Raw genomic sequence first — 21,817 nt, 5'->3', positions numbered from 1 at the left:
AATGAGATGTAAATGAGCGAAGAAATACCCGACTCAGGCCGTTATAATAACACGTAACGACCTACAAGTCCGGATTAAGAAGCCCTTTGACTTAAACTTGCCCACCGGACCAAGTGGACGACCTAACCACGAGAAACTCAACGGATAATCAACTTTATCACTCGCTACAAAGGTCTAATTTAAATCGTAGATTTGGAATCGTTAGGTGCGATGTGTGGTCGTGTTAGCAGCACAATAGTGTGGCTATTTTGAAACTAATTGGCAGAAAGGGTTGCGAATTAACGTCAGGGCCAACGTGTCGTGGCAGCCGGCTTTGTGCCACCGACGCTTGATAAATAAGAATAGGAATTATAATAATATTAAGACAGATTATCTTACAGGGATTATGGAACCTAAGGCGGATGTGTAAAACGTTCCTAAGCCGTTTACTGAATAAATTATATCAAAACGGTTTGCCTTACAAATAAATAACAATGTATCCGTCATATACGTCTGTCAATACCAAATGCGACCTTTTACTTTGTCCTACATTAGAACAAATGCTAAGCTCGCTCAATTAGCTTTTGAATTCCACTTGAGCCATGTACGGTGTTCATTACCATTAGAGGGAACATGACATACGTATGAGCAGTCCCTAAGGCCTCATTACACGAAACACGACCGACCAATCACCCAAACGATTGTTAAGAGTCTGATTGAAAGCCGCACGGTTTCGCACGGGATTGTTCGAGATACCGAGCCGCGATTAAGGCCGGTATCGCATCACCGGAATGGTTACGAACTCAGATCGCCTATCGAATGCAGTGAGCGTTAGAAGATACGACTTTTTGTGAGTTTTTCATTTAGTATGCCTTACTTACTTTGACTTTATTTTTTTCAATATGTAAGGTAATGTTACTTAAAGTCAGTGTGCAGGATAATTGAAAAATAAATTTTACTCATTTGAGGACTAAGTAAAAGCATAGCTAAAGAATTCATACAAATAAAATTTTTGATAAGCAAAATTCGTTTGCCAACTATGAATAAAATGAGTTGAAATGACGTAGACGGTACATAACTATCTGTTAGTTCTTTGTTCTCGAGTTCATCGTGAAGCACCACTTTAAGCTTCGCTGCTCGTTCCCCGATATAAAACTCGATGGCGACTCAAAAGCTATGTATTATGCATTCGTGAATATAAGCCGCATAAAGCAGCGTCCGAATCAATTACAGAGCCGGGCTGGGCTCGTTAGAAACGCATCACGCATGTACAATCGCGTCGCAGTAAGGTAAACACTGTTTATCTGGTGCTAACCTATTCCGAACAATGGGACTCCCAATTTGGGCCTGCGGGACGACGAGATCGACTGATCATGTTTTACTTTTCGTCTCCATGTATTTGCAACGTTGACTTTATCTTTGTTTAATGTAAACAATTTATCGATGAATAACGAGACATGTTACGTATTTACAAAAATACAAGGACAAAGTTGAAAAAACGTGTAAAAATTGTGGCTCGGTCGAAAGGTCAGTTCACGGCTGCGGGCCGACCCTCGGCCCTCGATGTAAGTGGATTAACCCCTTTACAACGCGCCCGAGTGTCACACGAGCGTGTGTCGACAATGTCGATATTTGATGCTCCGCGATGCGATTTAGCAATCCCCTTAGCTATATGATATGTAGACAGATGCAGAATACTAACACGTGGCGTTAATGACGCTAATTCTTGATTATCTCATTATAGAGAATATAGTTTTAACGCAGATTTTTTATTTTGTTACAGGACCTAGTGTCAACCCCGCAGCTCTTCAACCACAACCGCAAGGCTTAATAGTGGAGACGGGGAACGGCGCCAGCGTGCTGCAGCTGCCCGCGAGCACTCTGGAGCAGATCCGGCACATCGCGGGGGACCCGGGCGCGTCCACGCTGCGCCTGCCGCCGCCCGCCACCGAGGCCCCGGCCGGCGCGCGCGAGCTGGACTTCGACCTGTGCTACGTGTGCAAGCACTGCAAGGTGGCGTTCCCGTCGCCGGCGCCGCTGCAGGCGCACCAGGCACGCTCGTGCTACGTGGGGCGCGAGGCGGCGCGCGGCGTCATCCGCGTGGTGCAGCCCGCGCTCGAGTGCCGCGCCTGCCCCGCCGAGCGCTTCCGCACCGCGCTCGAGTTCCGCCGCCACGCCGAGACTGAGCAGCACCTGCGGAACTGCATGCCGCAGCCGCAGCTAGTGCAGCAGCCAGAGACCCTCACGCACGAGATGGAGGATGTAGTGAACCAGATCACGCTGCTGGCCGCCCGCGCCGCGCAGGAGACCGCTCCACCCAAGGACCCGAACGCCAACTTCTGCGCGCCCGGGCCACGCTTCCAGCCTCCCGGCGAGCTCCCCCTGGCGAGCGCCGGACACTAATCCTACTCTGAAGAAATGTATAGTTACTATCTATTAGAGCCCCTCGCTCTCTCCGTTGTCCGACAACGCAGCAGTTCACTATTAGCTCTTAACGCTTCTTTTCGTTGATGAATGTCGCCGCAGAAGCGGCACTTTCCTAGTTATATTTAAAGCTTGTAGTTGTTTAAGTATAGGTTAATGGGAGTCCGGCGCGGCGGTTGTCGCGTGACGGCCGCCGCTCGCCGCTCCGCCGTCGCCGCGCACTGGGACGCGGCGGCGGCAGCGCCCCGGCCGCGCCGCGCGCCCGCACTTCATATCATACGTTAGACAGGTTTTATTATATACGTTTATCGTTGCGGCAGCGCGCGCGCCGCGGTTGGAGTCGCCACACACTCTTAACATCAATTCCCAGGAAAGCAAGTTCCTATCTTTATGGCATATAATATTATCGATATTGATAATTACGATTTAATTATTGTTTAAAGCTATGTAATACATACATATAATCGTTCTAATTTTAGGCATAGATACGTTCTCGTAAGAAGTTCCTGACGCATCGTAAATGTATGGAGATATATATAGTGATATACGTATATGATTTTTTTAAACATGAAGCGAAGTTAGGTACGTATGTTAGGCAGTAGAGCGGTCGTCCTCTCTCGCGGGTTCCACGCTCAGGAAACGGCGTGAACTCACGCACACGCAACTGATCTACATGGAAGTACCTCGAGTATTATGTTGTGCGGCTGTCGCTCGCACGGCGCCGCATCGCGCCCTACATGCGATGTGTAAGCACCGCGCGACTCAGAGCTTCTAGCGCGCAGAGCCGCCCGCGGAGACGCGACGACACCGCGTAGGCTTATTGGTAACACTTAATTATAATAATTATTATCGTAGCAAACTTTTCCAAAACGAACGAACTCGAAACTCGGGCTGCGCGCTAGCGCTCAGCCTACCTCGCAAACAAGTGAGTTTATTTTGGAACTAAGTGTGATTCTTGAATTTTTATTGATATTGTAATGATTATTAGTAGTGGCGTAAGTGAGTCCAGTGTCCGAAGGCGTGGGGGGCGGGGGGCGGCGGGCGGGCACGTCTCGCCCGGCGCCTCCAGCTTCGACCGCTTTACCGAGTGCGTGGAGTCCCTAATATTTTCGATGGCACAGATCACGTTATTAAAAATATTTTACATATTTACATTTTATCTAGCGGAGTGTACTACAATATTTTATCTACGAGTGGATCCTACTACAACATTGAGTTTGTTTTTTTATAAAGTGCAATGTTTTATTCCACCGGTTGCCGGCGGTCCTTGTTATGTGTATACATGCTGGTGTGTGTGCAATGTGCCGATGCTCGAGCGCGCCCCCTCTCTCCGCGACTACTCCCAGCGGCGTCTGGGGTTACACCTCAAGGTTAATATTGTCAAAATTACATTTGGAAATGAAATAGATTTTTATATATAATGATATTCGAGTCAACACCAGTAAAGATTACATTGTAATATTTATCAGTCGACACGCGAGAGGTACAGAGAGAGGAGACGGCGCGTGGTCGGAGGCGGCGCGCTCGAGCGCTGTTAGTTCGCGAAGGCGCGCGTCTACAACACAATTATTTTGTTTGATTAGTATTTAATATGATTGGTTAGGCGCCACCGCACGTGACGGCGAGATATTTATTTTGATTGGTTTGTAATCGGGAGTATATGTACGTGTAAGTTTGAGTTAGAGTAGGTGGACGTGTGGGTAGTGCGATGTTGTGTCTCCGCGCGGCGAGAGCCCGCGGAATGAATCATGGTTCCTATGTATATTTCAATATTATCGCATCTAGAGTTTCACTATACTTTCCGAATACAAATTTTAATATTTAAGATTAATTCGGACTAGTCTGTTGTGTCTGCTGCTAGAGGTGCCGCCACGGCCATGTTATTTGTTTCTTTGTATAATATCGTTTACTTCAGACTTGTCGAACTCTCATGTATATTTTATTTATTTCTGTTAATAGTGAAACCTTTTGTGTAGAATTTTGAAGCCCTCTAGATATTACATAATGTTGGTTACGAATATTAGTTTATGATCGTAAAAAGGTAGCATTCAAAGCCTATCATAGTTCCTAATACTGTATTGTAATACTAAAATTATTTTAAAGTTCTTTACTAGTAAAATATACCGTTCCTACTATTTTAAATCTGTGACAAGATGTTAAATGTATACACGAAGTAAAAGTCAAGATTCACTTTCAATTTTGTTGGTATGTTAACTGAGGTGTTCTTTAATTGTAATTTATTTTTGGTACAGTTGAGAAAAAGTCCTTATTAACTAATTGTAAAACTAAAGTCTGTTATACATTGTATCTCTACACGGATTTTTTTGGAAATCACTTGACTAAAACAATGGGAATTTTCTCTGATTGTACCTGTATTAATGTTAATGTATAATTTATGATACTTTACATACATAGTTGAATGTGAAACTGTCAACTGACTAGCTGATTTGGTAGCAATTAGTTTAAGTTCGTCCGCATGACGTGTGCGTAGCAACACTCTACGCGCGTGCTACGCGCCTACGACGCATGCCATCCGTAGCCGACAACAGATTACGAATACATTGTCAAGTGTAAATGGTAAAAATAAACTCAAAGTTAGTTTATCAGAATCTGGAGTTTCATTTATTCCCTTATTGAGGATAATCCTAGATATTATAAATATGAAATAACAATACTACAATAAAAATAAAATGCCAAGAAAATTTCGTAGCACTTGCTACGATTACAAAACAAAATGTAGACTTCTTAGAGCTCTTTGAATATAATCAATAAAATTAACAATCTAATATGCATACATGGTGTAGATTGCAACAACATTGCATGCACATTATAATATAAAAAGTAATAAAGCACACTGAAGACTAAAAAGTCGGCCGACAGTTTACACAATAGTTGGCAAATATATTTATTTGAGAAGATCTTGATTCCAATCAAAGTTTTCAGTCGGTCCGGTATCGTCTAAATACTGATCTCTGTAATGTGTGTGTGGCCATTCATCTCCATACTGTTTTAAGAGCCCAAACAAACTATCGGCCGACTAAAAGTATCTAGTGTGCGGGTAAGTTAACTGTACAGTAATGGAAATAATTTTAGGTACATAGTTACAAATTTTTAATCAAGAGAATTGTTGTTTTCAATTTTAATACTACTTTACGATTAATGCTCATGGCCAGTGAGTCAGTAACAATTATGTTGTTTAAATTACAACTTTATGATGTTTATGAAACATTACAAGTAAGTATTTTCTTTAAATTAGGCGCTAAAAATTTTTCTTGGATTAAAAGTAAATGAATGGCCAGTAAGTATATAATTAGGAAATGGTAATCGTAATTAAATTATATTTAAATTATATAAACTTCTTTGTTATTATTGCCGAATAAATAACCATTCAAAGCATCTTACTTCTGAATCAGCTATTTAAAATGCCTGAATGCGATTCAATGATGGCAAAGATATCAAAAAGGATCAAGATTGAAGCATACTTACACGAATAAAGTCAACACAAATTACTTATAAGTGTCAAATAATACTCAATAAATATTAATAAACAAATATAATTCCGAGTCAAACCTGACGATCGTATAACAAGTTATTTATGTCAATAGGCTGTCATTTGTAGACAAACCGACAAGTCAATCGAGTCATGTGTATCGAGTACATATGTATCGAGTAGGTATCGAGCATCGGGTGGACAAGTGAGGTAAATAATCATTATAGGAGTCAAAACAATTGATAAGTTGAAGTGTACTTGTCAGGACTGTAAGTAATGTGTGGTATAGTAAGTATGATATGATACTAGACTAACTAAACTATAATATACCTAATTAGTCAAAAAGACTAGTAGCACATTTTTAGAGGGATAGTGATTGACAACTAATAAAATAGTAAGCAGTTATGTAGGTAGTCCCTATCCAGAAATATGAAGCATGCTCATGCTGTTTTCTTAGCGAATTTGGAATTAAAATAATACCTACATGCCAAAATATTTTTCAATTCACGACACTGTTAAACATAAGATTCCTTGACGACATTAAATAGATAAATTGTACCTATCAAAAATATTCATGAATCGTGAATAGAAAAATATTTCAGTATTAGAGTATCCTATGGAAGTCGTGGTGGCCAAGTGGGCAAAGAACCAACCTCTCGAGTATGAGGGCGCGGGTTCGATTCCAGGTCAGGCAAGTACCAATGCAACTTTTCTAAGGTTGTATGTACTTTCTAAGTATATCTTAGACACCAATGACTGTGTTTCGGATGGCACGTTAAACTGTAGGTCCCGGCTGTCATTGAACATCCTTGACAGTCGTTACGGGTAGTCAGAAGCCAGTAAGTCTGACACCAGTCTAACCAAGGGGTATTGGGTTGCCCGGTTAACTGGGTTGAGGGGGTCAGATAGGGCAGTCGCTCCTTGTAAAGCACTGGTACTCAGCTACATCCGGTTAGACTGGAAGCCGACCCCAACATAGTTTGGGAAAAAGGCTCGGAAGATGATGAGTATCCTATGGAATAAGGCATTTACTATGGGACACGGGCAAAACCGCAAAAAAAGCTGCTAAGCCTGCAATAATTTGAGACGCAAAAATAAGCAAATATCTAAACTTAAAAGCTTTTGCGTGAGTAATAAAATTAAATGTTACTAAATTGGACTAATTTACATACAGGTAAACTGTAAATTAAAGAAACTAATCAAAATATAACAGAAAAGTCCATAGATAGACATATCTTAAATATATAATATCCTAGGTCTATAATAGCGCCCAGATATGTATCTACGCTTTTTACTACATAAATTTTATAATACACACGTTTTCATAAAAAAATATTTTCTTTTTATAACTTGCATAACACACATACATATAATAAAACAGGTATGACATTAATAGTTCCGTCACATGCCAAGTTTATCTATCTTAAAACAATAAAATATCATTGTTTATATAAATCACCGATCACTGCCACGGTCTACTTGAAGAATCTGATGTATTTCTAATTTCTGATATTCCTATACAATAACGTCGGATGGCATTTAGTTATTTCACCGCATTATAAATACTGAGCATAAAATAAACTCAAGAAACTGAAGAAAATTGAATTTTATATCGTTTTATAATCTTTGTGAGTTGAAGTAATCTAGAAGTTTAATCCCAACTTAATTCAGCTTGTGGCTAGACTTAGTAAGTCTTTCAATTTAGAGCTAGGTGCAGTCTTTGTAGAGCGTTCTAAGATGGCTGCGACTACATGGACCTTAACGATGTCATTCTACAAGCATTTTACTACTAAACACTTGAAAGACGTAGAAAGGTACAAGCTGGAAAAAGTTCAAAAAATAAAACAGTACATTACCTTAATCTGAAGAAAACATCTAATCAAAACATGAATTCGAAAATGGTAACGACACGCGAAAAATCACGCAACATAACCAAAAGGGCCTTTCAAACAAACATTGACACACGTTTATGCAAAAGAAAAGGAATCGGGAGGCAAACATTTATTACCAAAAAGCACGATATAACGAAGGCAAACTATCTGAAACGACGTCAAGTTCAAAAAGCCGCACGTCGCCGTCGCGTCTCTAATCACGCTGTTTGAACAAAAATGTATAAAACAACCCTTAGCCGCTTCGATTGGAGAAACTGTCACATGGCTGGATGCAAAGGGGATCTCACTAAGTTATTGATTATATCGGAATAAGTCGCTCGCGGGGTCTATCTCCTCACACCCCGCCACCCACAGTCGGGGGGTTACGATATATCGGCCGCATTATTTTACATATATGAGACATAGTTGCAGCCAGTAATTTTCACTGTTATTGTATCGTGCGGGTTATCTTAAATTGGATTTTACTTTTGGTGTTTGGGATTTGATGGTGATGTTGGACTCAAGTTATTATAAAGGTACTATGAATTTTTAGAGGTAGGTACTTTTTCTTTCTTGGTAAATTAAAAGAGGAGTGGAAGACTTAATATTCATGACATCTTGAAACTTTTACGTTAAAGTAAAGCTTTTTACCATTTCGTAACCGAATACTTGGAAAAGCACACACAGAGACAAACATAACCCATCCTACTCGCAATAAGTCTTAAAACAAAGGGGTAGTAAGAGTACCATAAAGCCCTTAAGTTAAATAGCTCTTGAAGAACTTTTATGATTACCTCACGACCATGAATACAATACATATCATAAGAACAATCTTAAATAAGGGACATAAAAAGTTCGAGAGCTAGTATTTATACTGTTCTACGGCTATAAAGAAATTGATGACGTAATTCCCTAGCCCTTATTGGCCGTATTACTCGAGTGTCATGTCTAACTCGTAGTTAGAAAGTTTGTAACAACAAACTAAGTTAGCGTTACAAAATCCATAAGGTGGCAAGGTCACGCCAGGTGAACAACAACATTTATTTATACTTTTGATATCTGAGGCAGGATTCTTTTTGCGAGTTTGTCTAGAATATACAACTGAAAAATGAGTGTTCAGCAAAGTATTCAGACGCTTTGTGAACTAGATTCCGTTTGACTAATGAGTTCTAGAATAGTTTATCATTATAATATTGTACGAAAGTTGGATGAAGGATATACAGTAAATTGGGACGAAAAAGCGTAGTCGAAAAAAATACCCCCAAAAACAAACAATAGCTGATGATTGGAATAATATCGTATGTAAATGGCGAGCTCGAAGGAGAAAGCAAGTCGGGCGCTACTAAATCGTATTGCAATATCGACGAGGACATATGAGGAGGCGGCGATCAGGGAAGGCGCGGGTGGCAGCCAACCCTTCACGCGTTCACGCCAAATCCTTAACGCGCGATTTAAAAAAGAAAACTAACGGCTGAGGGCGGCGCGGGCGGGGGCCGATTGAGATGGAAATGCCGATTGTCCCGATCGTCGGATCGGTGCCGCTAACTCCAGTTATAACGATGGCGAGAGAATTTTAATGTGCCACCATTTTGGCGCAATGCTCAAATTTTACGACCACCGAGTCATTATGAGGGAAATTATTGGCGCTCTGATTGCTTTCGCTGTGATAAAAATTCTCAAGTCGGCAATAAGGTGGAACTAATTCCGAGTTAGATTGAAATGGCGCTTACCTAATGGAATTAGGTACATAGTTAATGCTGCGGTGACCCGCTCTCCGAGCGGAGCGCTCCGATAAAATATTATCTCATTATAATAAGAATCTGTAATAGTATTGTTTATTAAATTGAAACAATTTTCCATTACTCGTTGGGAATTGAAATTGGATTATTCAATTATCTGTTATGCCAATAGCCATGTATTCTAAAAGTCTTTTGTTTTACAACTGAATTAAAAAGTTGATTACACGACTGTAAGCGAATCTTTATAATAAACCCGTGTTTTGTGGTTTAAACTTTCAATGCCTTGCGTATGAAACAGACGCCAATTATTTGATTTCTATTGGTCACGGTATTCGAATGGAGCCTCGCATAAAGTACCTATAAGTTGATATTGCCCTTAGGTACAAGTACATAATGTTGCATCATGTAAGCATTTTCTTTGTTATAGATTTAAAAACACAAAGCATCCAAATGAGAGATTTCATCACCATATTAAAAAAAACACGCTTAACAAACAAATAGCATCACAAAATGCTGGCAACATCACTTGATAACACAATAAAGGAGCGCTCGCACAAGATATATTACTATTCAACTTACTTAAAACTCGGAGTCCATCAAAAGTTTTGAACAAAGCTTAAAAGTTAAAAGAAAATATCCGAGTCAGGTGGAGTCTCAGTTGAATAGAGAAAGTTTGGTGGCTCAGCGTGATTAATGAGCACCCTGTGTTTATTCCGAGCATTTCCAATGAGGATTAGATGGTAGACGCCTCTCGTCGTTTGATATTTAGATATTGGGGGCGAGTGTTTTCTTACAGTACCCGAATAAAAATAGAACCCTCAGAGGAATTTTCCGGTGGTAAATTGAGACTATGGTTTTACTTTTTTGGAACACTGTATTTTTTATTTGTAAGATAACACTGCAAAAATTTTAGTCGGTAATAGTTTGATAGGGCTCATAAATCAGCATGGATATTAATTGTAATGCGTATACATTACATTACAGCGATCAGGTGTCTGACTTAGATACTAAAAAGATTGATTTAAAATAAAAAATCGGTAAAAAAAACTTTTAAGTTAAACGGTTTTATCTTATGTGTACTGAAAACTAGAAAATAAAAAAATAGTTACTTACCTGTCAACCTACGTAGGTGGTCCCGGTCATATTAGACTAAAATAAAAACGTGGGGCCCATTAACTATTGCTGTAGTACTTTCTTCTAGAGGTATAATAGGTGTGGATTGCATCGACTTACTATAATCGTAACTGGAGATTTTGACAATCAATAATCAGCCGTAGCGGCTTCACCAGCGAACGCCGAGCTCATGATCTACCAAAGTATAACGATATGCTTTGCCATAGGTAGGATTTCACAGGGGCCCCACGTTTTTATTTTAGTTTAATATGACCGGGACCACCTACGTAGGTTGACAGGTAAGTAACTATTTTTTTATTTTCTAGTTTTCAGTACACATAAGATAAAACCGTTTAACTTAAAAGTTTTTACCGATTTTTATTTTCTAGTTTTAGTATTTAATGAAAATGCCTACCGAATATTCCTCATTCTATCTAATTCATTTAGTGCATCATTATTACACGGTCTCTTACCTGAAAATTTATTACAATCCAATTCCTCAATACATAGCCCTTCCAGATACTTTTTTTTGTAACAACTCCAAAAATCATCACATGACCTCTCCTGCTGTGGGTCAGCAGCGGTGAGGGAGTGCCAGACTCTTGACTAAAAATCGTTTTGTTCCGTCGTAGGCCTTTTATGTACCAGGGCCGCGGTAACTCTTTCGAACAATCTCGCAGCCTAGGCAGGCCTTGGCCCTGTTGGGCCCCGCTGGAGTTACTGACAGTTTTCTACTTGTGAAGCCCTTTCATTTGATACCCATATTGGTGGGATTGATAAAAAATTGTTATCAGGCATTTGGTAGCGGCGGCCATCTTAGATTTCAATTTTGCATAGTAAATTGTATTCTACTTGTTGAGACCTTTCATTTGATACCCATGTTGATGGGATTTATAAAACCTAAGTTATCCGCCATTTTGTAGAGGCCGCCATCTTGGATTTTAATTTTATATAGTACATTGTATTCTACTGGTTGAGAACTTTCATTTGATACCCATATTGATGGGATTGATAAAACCTACGTTGTCCGCCATTTTGTAGCGGCCGCCATCTTGGATTTCAATTTTTTATAGTATATTGTATTCTGCTTGTTGAGCCCTTTCATTTGATACCCATATTGATGGGATTGATAAAATCTACGTTATCCGCCATTTTGTGCCGGCGGCCATATTGGATTTACAATGTTATTGATATTACTATATTGTATTGTCATCGGAATAAAAGGTGTATACAAAATTTCAGATTAATCGGTTGACAGGAAGAGGGTGAAATTTGAATTACTAAATTTGACCCAAGAATGAATAAATAAAACAAACGGGGTGAGCTAAATAAAACCGTTTAATAAAAATGGCGATCAACCATTGGGCCAACTATCGGACGAAAGTTCAGTCTTTAGTGCGCTAGGCGTTGACTCTCAGATTTGGTAACTATCCACTTCTAGATAAAATATAATGATCATGTTCACGTGCATATCAGTACTCAATGAAGGTCTCTTTCAAATTAATGATCAGTAAATATGACTCAACAGAGCTTACCCCCGCTAAGTCGCCAAGTTTGTACGTACATCCACTTGGATGGTACGTAAGGGTGCTCACGTTGTGTGTAAGTTTGTTTTATTCCTAAGAAGGGTTGGTCTAATTTACTATAGGTTTAATGAACTGTTTTTGGTGAGAAAACAAATGGTAAATTAAGAAATTGAATATAAGTACATATTTATATTTTTATTTAAAAGTGGTAAAATATCTTTGACGTGTATCGAAAGATTGGAAAGAATGTTCAAATACGTTCTTCTGAAAAGTAGGACTGGTTTGGAAGTGTTGTACATCTCAAAAGCTGAAATGTGAACATTGAAATTATTAATGATCCCATGTAGACAAGACTGCTGATATTGAAAAATTCTGTAAAAAATTAACACGTAGTTAATATTGATGTTGAAAGATACAGTTCCTTAAGTGACGTATTCCTTAAAAATAGCACCACTAAAAACTACCAAACGTTACGCGTACAAATACGTAGCAATCGGTCAAATTCCTTCGCGTACGGAGTCGCCGCACCCCTTCCATTCGTACAGTTGCGCATTTGTATAGTCGTACCACGGAGAAAGGAAAGATGAGCGGAGATGCCGCAGGTAGGTCAGGCGCCTTCTTCTAGGTCAAATTCGAAGGTGGGCATGATCAAAACGACTGAAATAACAAGGACTTCGGGTTCTTTGAGATATCTGCTAACGATTTTTGGTACTGCAAAAAATGGTCGGGTCCAAAGAAGGCTTACAAGGACGGAAACAGTAACGTTCCTCGTCCCCCGGTCACTCGCATTTTGCGCGCTAGTTTCCTAGGAGATTTTTTGGTCATGGCACCTCCGCTAGTGATTTCGTTCTCCATGAGTCGTACAAATTGCTAGCCCCCTGTTTATCTGCGATGGCCGACCCCCAGCCCCTTGTACGTATTTATCTTCAACCCTTCGGCTGCGACGACATTGCATTGACTTTGTAACGTTTTGTTCGATCTCCGAACGATAGCTATTGAGTATTTTTAAGTTTTTTTTTTTGTGTTGGTTCATGGTGATAGCTATTTTAGGCACTGATTGTGCCAATTATTTCAACTATTTATATAAAAAAACCATTTCTTGATAAGTACATAATCAAAAAAAGAACACAAATATTAGTGGTTAGCATAGAGGTTATCATAAAGGAACTTGAGTGTCATCAAATAACGAATAAATAACACTCAAAATAAGTCAACAAATGAAACATTTTCTTTCTGGTAAGACATATCTTAGATGTTCCTCTAAGATTCGTTGCGATAACCTCCATTAAAAACCAACACAAAAACACTGATGAAATAATGAGCAAGCGGTCCAAACCCCATGAAAACGAGGCAGGCATACAAAAGGTCGGTACAGTACCAAGTTATACAGACAGCTCTAGCGTAAGAAGTTAACTGCATAATTTAGACAGTCATTTGCGGCTGGCGCCAAATGTCAGCGGGATTTGTGCCCTTATGGACGATGTACCTACACCACTCCGGTGTTTTACACAACATGTTTTAATCACGATGAATTTCAAACTTACACGATTTGTAGATTTCATATAATTTTGTATCTGTGTTGATATTTGTAATTTTGGTTAACAAGTGTTGGCTCGTGTATCGGTTGCCTACTTAACATAGTTTGGTATTTGTGCATATCCATCTGGGAAAAGCTTAAGGTAGCTTAATGATGGAAATGAATTAAACCGAATGCTCTTGAAGAAAAGATACTCCCATAATTTCACAATTACAAGATTTCCTAGATTTTCTCTTTGTAACAAAGTATACAAAAAACAATTTAGGTATCAAAATAACCCCTTATTTCCCTGCACCTAAAATACAATTAGAAACACGCAAGCAATAAGCACCTGATTATGGTTTATAGTTGAGCGCAAGCGCACTGCTTCAGGCTACAGACAGCTATGAGAATGGGAGTATCACAGCGAGTGTGACAATAGTTAGACTGAACAGTTTGAAGGATTGAGGTACTGCTTACGATTTTGTTATACGTGAATGAAATTATAATAATGATGATGATGTGGTGCTTAAGTTTTGGTGGTTAAGGAAAAATTGAATTTAGGGGTAGTTTGATCTGATAGGGTTTTTTACAAGTTAGGGTAGCTCTGTAACTTGAAGGTTGGGTTGATTGAATAGTAGTCAGTAAGAATACCAGAATACTTACTATACTTAGACCTGCTTCGCCATTCTTGAGAACGAAAAAAGGTACTGATTCCATCAAACGCCTCTGTTTCAACAACAAACCATGTAGATCTTGAATCTTGAGAACAAATACAAAAAAGAAAAAGCACATACCTAATATTGATTACTACTTCATACACTAAAATATGATGGAGATCACAGAATCTCCAAAATAAATTAGCGTTTAATTTAAACACGCTCAATCAAAGCACTTGATAAACAATGCCAGCGCTTCGATCGAAGACCAGTCGTAGGGTGTAAACGAGCCTCCCATAGATTTATAGCCATAATTCCGTGTGCAAAAGAAAACGGCGAGGTGTTATCGAGGCCGTATTGACACTTTAATGCTATTGTTTGATTTAGAGGGCTCATTACAAGCGCGGGAAGAATGGCGATCGTGAACCAAAGGTGCGAACCTGTGCTATACAATCCTGTATTCATAATTTCTTTATAGAAACGCTTTAGTGTCGCACCAGCATTTGTAGCGTTTATTGCCAACACAATTTATGTAGCCGTTGTTCGGTTCTGGCTGATATGATAGCGGGCCTAATGGACGATAGACGATGGCGAGTGTCTTTATAAGGCTTCAATGGTCACTGATACCATTATGTTCGGTGAGGAATGAATTAATATCGATGTTGCAGTGTAAGCTGACTGGGAACAGTTTATAGTGCTTGTGATGGCTATATTAGGTTCTTCGATCATTGATTTGCTTGTAGAGATAAAATCTAATGTTACATTAATGTTATTGTATCTATTTAAAAGTAATGTCGATATGCCATGAGCTCTGCTGGTTTACATCTTGTGTTGTTAGTAAAATTAATTTAAAAAGCTGGAAAACTTAAAAACCGTTTCCTGCATGTCGATTCTATAAAATATCACAACTCACTTCGACATCACTCTCACTTCGACTTCGATCTAAAGGTAGAATTCCGTGGACGCGACAATAGTCAACCTATGAAAATGTATGGCACCGTTGCCGAGGCCCGTGACAGTCGCGCGCGGCCGACGAATTTCGTAAGCTGCTCGCGGCATTGTCAAAAATTTAATTCTGGTTTTACTTAAATTCTATAGATGTTTTTAAGCGCTAGACCATGTTGAGAAGCGTACGGCCGCGAGCGGCTCACGAAATTCGTCGTCCGCGCGCGACTGTCGCGGCCCTCGGCAGCGGTGCCATACATTTTCATAGGTTGACTTTTGTCGCGCGCGGCTGCGACAATCGCGACCCACGGAATTCTACCTTAAAGTTTCGTGATTGACATTGTCAAACTACACTAGCGCTACACTATCGAGCGTGTTGACAAGTTGAACTAAATCAAAGTCGAGATTTTGACAGATCTGTCAAAATCTGTCTATCTATAGGGAGGTAGGGAGATGGGCAGTTGGGAGACATGATCAAATCAGAATAAAAGGGGGGTCCTTTTATTCTGATTTCTGATCATAGTTTTGTTTTTTTTTTATTGGGTAGTTTACGTTACCGACTGGTAACGGTGTTCATCCATAGATTATCTGTCATTTCTGTGAGTTGTCAAGAACAAACACTCGTAAAAGTACTTAAATATTTTGTTGCGGTTTCGGATCGTTATAAAGTCGTGGTGGCCTAGTGGGCAAAGAACCAACCGCTCGAGTATGAGGGCGCGGGTTCGATTCCAGGTCAGGCAAGTACCAATGCAACTTTTCTAAGTTTGTATGTACTTTCTAAGTATATCTTAGACACCAATGACTGTGTTTCGGATGGCACGTTAAACTGTAGGTCCCGGCTGTCATTGAACATCCTTGGCAGTCGTTACGAGTAGTCAGAAGCCAGTAAGTCTGACACCAGTCTAACCAAGGGGTATCGGGTTGCCCAGGTTACTGGGTTGAGGAGGTCAGATAGGCAGTCGCTTCTTGTAAAGCACTGGTACTCAGCTGAATCCGGTTAGACTGGAAGCCGACCCCAACATAGTTTGGGAAAAAGGCTCGGAAGATGATGATTCGGATCGTTATAAAGAGAAAACTAATGAAAGGTATGTGTATTTTCTATTATTAATTATTGATTGTCAAAATCTCCAGTTACAATTATAGTAAGTCGATGCAATCCACACCTATTATACCTTTAGAAGAGAGTACTACAGCAATAGTTAATGGGCCCCACGTTTTTATTTTAGTCTAATATGACCGGGACCACCTGCGTAGGTTGACAGGTAAGTAACTATTTTTTATTTTCTAGTTTTCAGTGCACATAAGATAAAACCGTTTAACTTAAAAGTTTTTTTACCGATTTTTTTTTCATAAACTAAGTCAAAAGTGTCCAATGCTCCCTATGGTAGGGAGGCTTGGACATACCATGTAATGTATAATTTGTAAATTTTTGCTCTTCTTCGTCAGTGAAAATTTGTGAGGTTATAAATCTGCGCGAAAAATCCTTTATAGGATCTTGTTTCAGGTACCGTTGCCAACTTGATCTAGAGACTATTATATTTAAAATAGTGTTTAAATAAAGTTCTAAGAGTTTTAAAGTGATTAAGTGCCTACCTTTAACGATGGCTAGAATGTTTTTGCTTAAATCTTTATTAGAAGAAGCTCATGCTTTAGATAATTTAGAAAAGCGTCAACAATCTGCTAGAATTCGTAGTTTATCTTTATTAACTCGCGATGATGACTATGTGAGCATATATAGGTTGTCAAAGGAGCTAATTGACCAACTGGAGTCTGATTTACTGCCCCTGATAAAGCCCACAAAACGTCGAGGCAAAGGACTTACAACTCGTGTAAAAGTAAGTATTGACACAGTTTATAGTTGAAAAATTGTAATCAAGCACACAATAATAAGAAAAACACTTAGTTCTTAATAAGGAGTATTCCCTTTATGTGGTTTCCCCGCCAGCTGATATGTTTTCAAAAGACTCTGTACTTCAATTATAATATTGACTAGCTTTCCGCCCGCGGCTTCGCCCGCGTGGAATTCGGTTCACCCCTCCCGCTGTGGGTTAGCAGCGGTGAGGGAGTGTCAAACTCTTACTGACTAAAATCGTCGTGTTCCGTCCTAGGCCTTTTATATACCAGGGCCGCGGTACCTCTTTCGAACAACCCGCAGCCGCGGCTGGCCCTGGCGCTACTGGGCCCCACTGATTTCAAAACACGTTAAGACTAATTCGCGGCGAACCTTAACACCATCAACCTTATCGCCATCTATCGAGCTATCGGGAAGCTCGCGATTGAACAATGAGCTACAGGTTAAAGCGCGAGATATCATTGCACTTCTTACGTATCTTAAAAAAAAACAACGTCACCACGTTTTAAAAAGCTATCATTCCACTTCTTACGTATTTTAAAAACACATCGTTACCACGTTTTAAAAACACCCACCGCCATCTATCGCATACCTCAAGAACTAAATAACTTAACTAATACTTATACCAATTAGTAATTCGTTGAATTATAGTTATTTCAGGATAAGTAGATGTAAAAAAAACAGTTAAGACGATAAAACAAATTGTACGTCATCCCTCGGGAATTCCTCATTTTCGAGGATTCATTATCGTATCATTTAGCTTCTAAATTTATATGTTCATATTCGTTTGCAATATATAAGTAGATGTAAAAAAAAAAAAACAGTTTAGACGATTAAACAAATTGTACATCATCCCTCGGGAATTCCTCATTTTCGGGGATTCATTATCGTATCATTTAGCTGCTAAATTTACATGTTTATATTCGTTTGCAATATATTACCTTGTTTTAAACGACACACAGCGCCATCTACAATCCATCCATCAAGCAAACAATATTTTTGTTTTCCCTCGGGAATATCTATTTTTTTCGGGATAAAAAGTACCCTATTATTTAATCCGGACTTCTAACTTTACGTCTGCAAAATTTCAAAGCAATCGGTTCAGTAGTTACGGCGTGAAAGCGGAACAAACAAACAAACAAACAAACAAACTCACTTTCCGATTTATAATATTAGTAAGGATAAGGATATTCAGCTTAAGCATGAAAATAACCAAATTGGTCTCAATTTTGTTTTCACTAAATCCAGATAAAGTAGGTATTACATTTTTTATTGATTTATTGTTTCACAGATACTATCATCATATTTAGCTAAAATTCTGTGTCAAAACTGATAAAATTAAAAACTGATTAATCTCGGTTGACATTTTGTCGAGTGGGGAAGTCACTAGCACAGCATTGGTCGATGTCGAGCTCACTTCACTTCGCAAGTGATTAGGTGATGTTTACAGAATGCAAAATCAAGGTCGTTCTGAATCGAATGCGAAGTGAGAGTGAATAGCGAAGTGAAATGCGAGTTGTTGTTCGAATTTTATAGAATCGACGTGCAGGCAGGCCTTGGCCCTGTTGCGCCCCGCTGGGGTTGCTGAAAGTATTCTACTTGTGTAGCCCTTTCATTTGATACCCATATTGAGGGGGCTGTGCCGGCGGCCATATTGGATTTAATTAAAGGTGTATACAAAATTTCAGACCAATCGGTTGACAGGAAGAGGGTGAAATTTGAATCACTAAATTTGATCCAAGAATAAATAATAAAACAAACGGGGTGAGCTAAATAAAACCGTTTAAATATCTCGTAATGTTGAAACTGATTGTAATTTTTAGGAAAGCTCTTTCATTATATCTAGCCGAATATAAGAAATGGCAATAAAAGTTGATAATGATCTGTATAATCTGATTTTTTATGCAATAAATTGTGAAAAAGTGCCCATCCCTCCCCTACCTCCCCTAAAGTATGAAATGACATTTCGAATCGAAGTGAAATGCGAGTTGTTGATCGAGTTTTATAGAATCGCAGTACTGCTCCCGTTCAATCCATTAGGGATTTTTAGCCGAAAACGGTTTAAATTTGTGAATTCGTGAACGACTTTAGAGTCATTAATACTAACAGCGTTATCTGAAATTGGGCTCCGCGGATTTTTCAAAATTATTCTTAAATAGATGTAACTAAAGTAAAGCTACAGTGCACATTATATTATCTCATTAACAATAATTTATTATGGAGCAGTTTTACAGTTGTGCTAAACGGATCGTGATTTGCGCGGTCGTTGTGTACGATCCGAGCGATGCTGCGATACGAGCAGTCTCCCCGCGCGTGCCGCCCGGCCCGTAATAACAACAGAAAATTTTACGCTCCGGGACAATGCGATATAAAATTATCTGTTAGATCCAATAATCGCACGGAACAGCCGGGACTTAATGCCGGCCAATCATTAGCTACGAGGGATAACGGAGCCGACGGCCAGCGGCCCATTAACGTGGCAACAGAACTGCGCTCGCCGATGCCCCGTGACCAAACGTCAATGCAACATTCACTGCACCGATGTGTTTGTTACGCCGGACTCATCCCTCAGGCATCGCCGCACAAAAGAATGACTTCATTGTAGCCTCCAATAGGCTGAAGATATTTTTATGACTCTTCTCCGAAACCGCCTTAACCCTCCCTGTAACAACAACCTCTTCACTCCAATTATTTATTATTCGTTTAATTATTGACATACTCGTTCCCACAGATTTCTCCAGGAAACTTTAAGTGCGCACGTATGCAGCTCACTTAATAACTAGTATAAAGCTGCGATTAAGTGCGAGCACTTATAAATACTGGTAATTATTTTATCGGGATCGACTAAAGAGGACGCGAGCGCAGGCGGCCGCACTATCATTAGCGCGAGGAAAGCGATCAGTTATTTACGCGGCCGGCCGAACAGCGAGCCGTGTTGGTTTACGGCGGGCAACCCCCGAAGGAGATGCATTCCGCCATTCCACCGGCTCACGAACTCACGACTGCACAACAATAATTACCCGTGGGTGTACGCCATTATACTTCGCGAGCGATTATTATCAATCGTTGTGCTAGCGAACGGTCACCGCTTAGAACCCGATGTAATGGAGCTAAATTATCGTAATGTTATAACGAGAGATGCAAAGCAGATTATTCGATAATTATACGAAATAAATCAAAATGTCGCGAGTGCAATAAGTCGGGCGGCGTCTGTCGCACGGAGTGTCGTGTCGGTCGCCGCGCCCGGGGCCTGCGCCCGCGCTCCGCCGCTCTGTGCTGTATTGTTCGCTCGCCGCAGTCGCCGCCGGCGGCGATTCATACCTCACCCCAACTCTTACCAGGATGTTACTAATTTTCTATCATTGCGATCACAACCAAGTTTATAGACCTTTAGATTTTGAAATTTAGGTGTCAGTGCAGTATTTATTGCTGATGCAAAGTAGGTAATTTCCAACAATGTAAGAACAATAGCCCTTGTTTCTAGCGATAATATTTTATGTATTTTACTCATAATGTATCGAAACTAACAATTTTCAGTCGTTTCCCTCAACAGGTTTACAATGACACAGATTTAAGTAAAAGCAATTAAAATCGTCGTTTTATAATTGGATTAGTTTAAAGTGGTCATCAAATAGCGATATCCTTATGTAAGTCGATAGCGCCAATGATCAATGTATTTAACACCTAAAAACAAACAAAGATACATAACAAAAATAAACATTTATCTACACTACAAAGAAGAATGTAGAAGGTAATGACTTCGCTGCATTAATCACCCCCTATACGCAAGTCTGTTAATTCCCAGGCAATCGCTACAAGAAGCCAGAGAGCATCACCAAACCATAAAGCTGACAGTTATTATAAAAACACTATGAACAAAGCTCCACGAAGACCTTTTGAAGAACTATCTATTCTTTGAAAAGCCGTCTCGATTCGCGATACCCTACGCACCACTCTAAGGTGGTCATAAGGTTTAGTGCCCACTCCCAAACGCCTTTAGGAATAAGTAAATTGTAGACTGCGAGGTTCACGCTCCTCTCATTACGACAATAATGTGTTCCGTCATCGAGATTAACTCCTCGTAATGGCGCCACTTCTTATACATTTCTACAACGTCACTATTACAATTTCACATAATTGAGGTTTGTCCGCTTTTAGTAAAATGGCCAATTTCGTTCCTAATGTTGTTGTTTTGTTAAATGACTTACAGTTGTCTCGTTGTGGCCTGTTGTTAGTTTTGTTTTTTTTGTATCGTTTATTTGGAATAAGTAGGTTTATGGTTTTTGGGTGATTGTCTTAGTACACGATTCTGTTATGGTGTAATGGTAAAAAGAAATCGTAAATACCACATTCTACAGAGTATTTACTTTATCGTTTAACTAACTACAAAATCTCCTGAAATATATGAAGTGCACCGGTATTATAGCAGACCACACATACAACAGTTTCATCTTGCGAAAGGCAAAATACCGAACACAATTCCTTCGGAACGTAATTTCTAATATCTGAAAAATCGCAACAACAGCTAAAAACGGTGATTAGTGAGCAGATTGTCCGCAATAAGTTAATTGACGGTTAGTTGAGTGATCGATCTATGGCGTGCGGCGTGGGGGAGGGGGGGAGAGAGGGGTGCGCCGGCGCAGCGACGTGGAGGACCGCCGCAGGCGACGCACTGTCTCACCTGCAACAACACTGTAGGGTTG

At 39.8% G+C, this 21,817-nt stretch overlaps 1 protein-coding gene across 1 annotated transcript in view; it reads left to right on the top strand.

Moving 5' to 3' along the window:
• The window catches only part of LOC110370192 (zinc finger homeobox protein 4), a 122,897-nt gene extending 118,168 nt beyond the window's left edge, over window positions 1-4,729 (top strand). The window contains exon 5 of the mRNA XM_021325933.3: window positions 1,763-4,729. Within this exon, the coding sequence (XP_021181608.3) occupies window positions 1,763-2,382 (620 nt within the window). The 3' untranslated portion in view covers window positions 2,383-4,729. The remainder of the gene's footprint in view (window positions 1-1,762) is intronic.
• The last annotated feature ends 17,088 nt before the right edge of the window (window positions 4,730-21,817 follow it).

Source organism: Helicoverpa armigera, chromosome 11 (assembly GCF_030705265.1).
Source record: "Helicoverpa armigera isolate CAAS_96S chromosome 11, ASM3070526v1, whole genome shotgun sequence".
Classification (NCBI taxonomy): domain Eukaryota; kingdom Metazoa; phylum Arthropoda; class Insecta; order Lepidoptera; family Noctuidae; genus Helicoverpa; species Helicoverpa armigera.
This window is presented reverse-complemented; position numbering and strand designations above follow the sequence as displayed.